The sequence below is a fragment of the Calidris pugnax genome, unplaced genomic scaffold (genome assembly GCF_001431845.1).
Source record: "Calidris pugnax isolate Ruff unplaced genomic scaffold, ASM143184v1 scaffold61, whole genome shotgun sequence".
Lineage (NCBI taxonomy): Eukaryota > Metazoa > Chordata > Aves > Charadriiformes > Scolopacidae > Calidris > Calidris pugnax.
Genome location: NW_015090945.1, coordinates 1,792,603 through 1,798,602, shown reverse-complemented (window position 1 = coordinate 1,798,602; position 6,000 = coordinate 1,792,603). Strand labels below are relative to the sequence as shown.

The 6,000-nt window shown below is 36.8% G+C and overlaps 1 protein-coding gene across 2 annotated transcripts in view; it reads right to left on the bottom strand.

Moving 5' to 3' along the window:
* Window positions 1-1,373: 1,373 nt before the first annotated feature.
* CRISPLD1 (cysteine-rich secretory protein LCCL domain containing 1) overlaps window positions 1,374-6,000 on the bottom strand; it is a 41,891-nt gene continuing 37,264 nt past the window's right edge. For both annotated transcript variants that reach the window (XM_014951931.1, XM_014951933.1), the window contains 2 exons: window positions 5,271-5,401; window positions 1,374-2,803 (listed from right to left, as the gene is read on the bottom strand). In XM_014951931.1, coding sequence (XP_014807417.1) covers window positions 2,752-2,803; window positions 5,271-5,401 — 183 coding nt within the window. In that variant the 3' untranslated portion in view covers window positions 1,374-2,751. The remainder of the gene's footprint in view (window positions 2,804-5,270; window positions 5,402-6,000) is intronic.

Genomic DNA, 6,000 nt, shown 5'->3' with positions numbered 1-6,000 from the left:
AAACTCTTCAGCATTTTTATTCCTTGTAGAATTCCCTAGAGTTCCACAGATGCTATAAAAAGCCTCAAGACATAGAGGTGTGACAGTACAGTATTTCATACAGTATTTATATAAATTTCCAAACAGAATATTGCACTGTATGAATAATCTTTGTAACTTCCAAATATTTACATTTCTAAATCGGTCCCTTTGTACAACTACAGAAATTGCAGGAAATAAACCTTCCCTTGTGTATTCGCAGGATGCTGGGTTATCGGAGTTTTAAGCCAAATTCAAAACCTACTTCAAAAGCAAATGCTACACAGAAGACACTGTTTATGTGGGTCACTTGGCTACATCTCTGCCATATGAAGTAAAAGGCCAGGCATTTTCCTGAGGATATGTATCAATACACACATAAAAAAGCTGATATTACCTTTCTTCTTTTAAATCTGCAGAGAAGCCATGAATCATAGAATCATACAATTGTCTGGGTTGGAAGGGACCTTCCAGATCATCGAGTCCAACCATCAACCCAACACTGACAAAACCCATCACTAACCCATGTCTCTAAGCACTATGGCTGCCCGGCTTTGAAATCCCTCCAGGGATGGTGACTCCACCACTGCCCTGGGCAGCCCATTCCAATGTGCAATAACCCTTTCTGTGTCAAAATTGTTCCTAATCTCCAATCTGAACCTCCCCTGGTGCAACTTGAGGCCGTTTCCTCTTGTGTCAATGCCTGTGACTTGGGAGACAAGGACAGCTGACAGTCTCACATTTGCATAAAACTCAAATCTGAGCAATTAACCCCTTAAAAACATGCAAATTCACAGACACATTACCCCGACGTGTACTTTGGGCTTGGTTCCAAAAAGTACTTCTCATATAATTTGTAGATCTGACTGTCTCCTCTACAGATATCAGGCATGAGGAAATCTGCAATCTCTCTAAAATTCCTCCGCCCAAAGTTTAGCTCCTTTCAGGTAATTGTAGAGGGCAATGAGGTCTCCCCTCAGCCTCCTCTTCTCCAAACTAAACATGCCCAGTTTCCTCATAAAGGTACCAAAATGGTGAGAGATTGTAAAGAATTAGCAGTTTGGGACTGACCACTTGCAATGGTTAGGTCATATTAAAAAAAAAAAAAAAAAAAGTAAATTTTGGGTGGTTGTTATTTTTTGCTTCTGGGGAAGGACAAACAATTCCAAAATAAAGGCTGCCAAAGGTACTCTATGTAAATTAATTTTATTCAAAACAGGTTAAAAAAAAAACTAACAAAGCTTGCCTAACTACATGAGGTAGTACATGTAGCAAAACAGAAGGCAGAATATAGTATTCTGGAATATGAAGAATACAAATAAGTTTACAGGTTGGAAGGAAATAAACTCAACAGCAGAGACAAAAAAAAAATACCAAAAAAATAAAGTTTAACAGCTTTTCAGTCTTAAAGCACCAATACACTTTTCATAGAAAGAAACATAGTATCACCACTACGTGTTCCTCATATACCATCACATGGTAAAATGAATGCACCATGAATGATTCTGTTTTTGAAAATGGTGAAGCAATGAATTAGGTACTTGTCACCAGGCTCCGTTCCACTCTACTTCCCGGCCTGCAGGAGTATTTGCCAGGTCATGAGGAGCAAGGTTAGCCTTCCTTACCATTTTCTTCAAGGTTTTTTTGGAACATTTACCCTCATATTAATGTCTAGTATAGGGATACCATGTACAGCTTAAGGCCTCAAGCTTGCAAATTTGCAGGCATGTGTACAATTCAATGTTTTTGCTGAGACCGAATTCAGGCAAATTGAAGGAGTCACATGGCAAAAATAAAACCTGGTGTGTGCAGAACTGGGTTGCAGAACCGATGGCTTAATTCCTTCATTTCAGGTTATTCCACTTCTCAATATGATATTTTTTCTCAAATCCCTCAACGTTATACATGTCTGTCTTTCACTCATCCATCCAAAGACAGCTGAGTATCTGTGAAGGACTGGGCCACATTGAATTGGTTATTCGAACTACAAAGCTTAGCAGCATTCAATAAACATCTCATTAACATACTTAAGAAATAATAACCATGAATGGCCCAGTCTCTTAAAGTATCTCTTCAGAGGAAAACATGCTAATATGACCCAGGACTTCCCTATATTTTATATTTTCCATTTTATTTTTAAAAAAAGATATTTGTACTTGTTATATTTTGTGTGAAATTGAAACCAGTCTAGCTCTTTGTTTATGCTTGCATGCCTAATGCTACTGTAAATCATCAAAAAGTTATATATATTTTTATTTTACTTTAAGGCATTATTTATTATATTGAATTATTGGGATGGCTTCTCTTATGTACATTGGAAATAAAAACTCAGGCCTCCCTATGGTATAGTTTCAAGGTTACTGTTAGTGGCATATATAAAGCACCATACAATAATATATTCAGATGAAGAAAACAAAGAACATTTATGAGCTTTGAATTAACTGTATAGGAGTAACTGCTAAGAAAATATAGCAATATTTAACACAGGATTCAAAATACTGTTATATATCATTATAGATTTTCAAATGAATTTTTCTCCCATGTTTACTTTTACAGATTTTTTTCATTAAGATATATATGTCATTTAAACTTTTTGGTGGAAAGCAGTATACATCTTCTGTACAATAATGTTACAGCTTTATACAAATTTAAGGAATGATAAGAAATGGCCTTTATTATTCTCTTCCAAGTGCTGTGGTTTCACTTGCCTGTTTTACATTTCACTTGCAAGACTCAAACGACAGCAAATACTCTGAATGCCTTGCTTCCTGGAGGATTCTGTAAACTGAAATATAAAAACATTCCCCATGTTATTTTTCAGACTGCAACACCCCAATGACAACTTTTTTTAATTGTTAAATACAGTTCTAGGTCTCTGCGACTCCTCTTGTGACTATTCATAACTTTAGTTATCTAAGATTTTTTGTTAAAAAACTGCTACAAATAGAAATTACATAAATTTCAGATTAATGTATTTTCCAAGCAGCTTATTATGAAAAAATCATAACATGAAAAAAAAAAAAAGAAGAAAGTAATCCTTTGTGATGAGGGCTTCAGGTTTAAAGAATAAAGCTCTATTGACGCAAAATACTGAAGAAAGTTTATAGGCAAAGGAGAAAGCATGTCTCTTATTCTCACTCTAATAACTATATTTGGAGAGAACTTTCAGACCTAGGAGATAACATGGTTGTTAGTTGCTTGTATGCTGAAGGATAGATTCCTATAGAGAATTAATACTTTACAGAAACCAAGGAAATGCATTCTGAATGGATAAATACACTTCAAAAGAAGTGAAACGGAAGTATCCAATTGCAATGAAAATTTGATAGAAAAACGCAGTTTTTTGTCTTATAAACTGAACTAGCATGTCATGTCTGATGGTCTCAGTGTTTTCTCTTTGGCAAACCTTGGGAAGGAAAGGGAAATGGAGATGAAAGTAGGGAAGGGCACAACAAAACAGGTTGCTTTTATTGTTTACAATCAATCCTCTTTTGCTTCACAGAAAACTGCCATGGAACTGTTTTCCAAACCGCTGACCTCCAAAAATTTACCAAGATGGTAAAGTAAAAATAATGATTAAATTCACAACACTTTTCCTGGCTACATCTCTACTCAACGAGGTGATTTATATGAAGAACAAAAGTGTTGGTAAGGAAGCATTCTTTCTGAGGGAAAAGCCAACGAGTACGTAAATTAAATCATCCACTTAGCAAAAGAAATTTGCATTTTATAAGTTTCAAGGTGGGTTGAAAGATTTGAGGGAAAGAGGTAAGACATCCCACCACCACCACCACCAATTAAAAATAACAAAAAAAATTTCTTTTTCTTTTCCTACTTCCAAGCTCTCTGCAGAAACTTTTGGAGTTTTTTCCCCACACAAATTTCTTGGAAAGCCTACAGTTTTAGGGTTAAAAAACATTCTTAGCTTTACAGGACTAAAAGACTGGTGCAAGATTTTTTTTAAGGTAGTTTCTTCCTTTAGAACCTGGAGAACTCTTTCAGGGATTAAATTTAAACTGCAACGTGCAACCATGTGTTATCATCACAGAAGGCATGAATACATTGAATAGAACTAAATGAACTTTCACAGCATCTCTATGTCTTTCAGAAAAATGCTGTTAAAAACTGTTCAACCACTGGAAAAAAAATTAAAAATATGTTTTAATGATTGTGAATGTTAATGTTTTTGGATATTATTTATGGTCCAGGCTCGCTAGTTCAGTACCATGTAAATCAGCAATGAACATTTCATCATGAACCAATGACCCTGCATCAGCTACTCGTACCCATCCACTGCAGAATCTCTACCTCGGACAAAATAAATCACTGATGTTTATTTTTTAAAAAATCCCAAGGAAAGCAAAGGCAACTTTCTTATCAAATATTGCGTTAGTTGCAACAGAAGCAGCGAAGTAAACAAGAGGGTTATTTTATTTCATAAGCAGCTTTTTAGAGTAATGATTTATGAGCTTAGAGGAGGCAGGCAGCTCTGGTACCGCAGCTTCTCCAAAGTCACCCCAGCTCTTACACAAGCGCTGTAAATCACCCACTTTGGCCTATTTGTCTGGTTTCTAGCCCTGCCCCAGGTACGAACAGACACAATGCACGACTTTGTAAACCTTATCGAGGTGAAGGGTAAAATGTAATCTTTGAAACTGGGCTCTGTACCTTTCAGAATATATCCCGTTTTGAAAGGAAGCAACGTACACCTTCCTTTTGTCCACTGGCATCACATCAACGTAACCTCCCTGGTTGGGGACCACACCAGCATGGACTGCTGCCCGGCAGATACTGGATATCTGAGAAAGAATGAGGAGAAGATTAGTTCTCATTTCATTCTTTTCTTTCAAAATTGCTTAGAAGAGAAGTAATAAAGACATTTAAACCAAGTCCTAGGAAACATAAAATAATCACATCTATTGCACGACTAATTTTATTAATCTTAAAATATTTAAATCAGCTTCATAGGGATTAGGCCAGTTTATAGGAATGCAGATACTGCCTCTTCAAAGATCTCCTGCAGCGTGACCCTTTTAGAGTAATGATTTATGAGCTTAGAGGAGGCAGGCAGCTCTGGTACCGCAGCTTCTCCAAAGTCACCCCAGCTCTTACACAAGTGCTGTAAATCACCCACTTTGGCCTATTTGTCTGGTTTCTAGCCCTGCCCCAGGTACGAACAGACACAATGCACGACTTTGTAAACCTTATCGAGGTGAAGGGTAAAATGTAATCTTTGAAACTGGGCTCTGTACCTTTCAGAATATATCCCGTTCTGAAAGGAAGCAACGTACACCTTCCTTTTGTCCACTGGCATCACATCAACGTAACCTCCCTGGTTGGGGACCACACCAGCATGGACTGCTGCCCGGCAGATACTGGATATCTGAGAAAGAATGAGGGGAAGATTAGTTCTCATTCATCCTTTTCTTTCAAAATTGTTTAGAAGAGAAGTAATAAAGACATTTAAACCAAGTTCTAAGAAACATAAAATAATTACATTTATTGCATGACTAATTTTATTAATCTTACAGTATTTAAATCAGCTTCATAGGGATTAGGGAAGTTTATAGGAATGCAGATACTGCCTTTTCAAAGATCTCCTGCAGCGTGACCCTAAAATCAGTTATTTCAGGCAATTTCAGTCCAAAGATCAGGAACACGTTTGAATTCCTGAACCTTTCAGAAGGCTCTATCCATCTTCACTTCAACAGCAGAGAGGTAGTAAAACCCAAACCTTAGTCAATTATTATTATAGATCCGGAGATTCACTTTAATCTCCAGCCAGAGCCAAACAGAGTGATCTCACTGTCATGCAGTTTGGATTTTAATGTCACAATATTTCTAGGAGTAAACATTGGAAATTGTTTATGCAAAGAATCTTTTGTGAAGATGCTTTAGAGTTTTTCCCTTCACACAGCTGGCTGCAGGTTTTGAACGTGCCAGAAGCGAGGGCACTCATGCTTCTCTGTTGTTTTTCTCCTT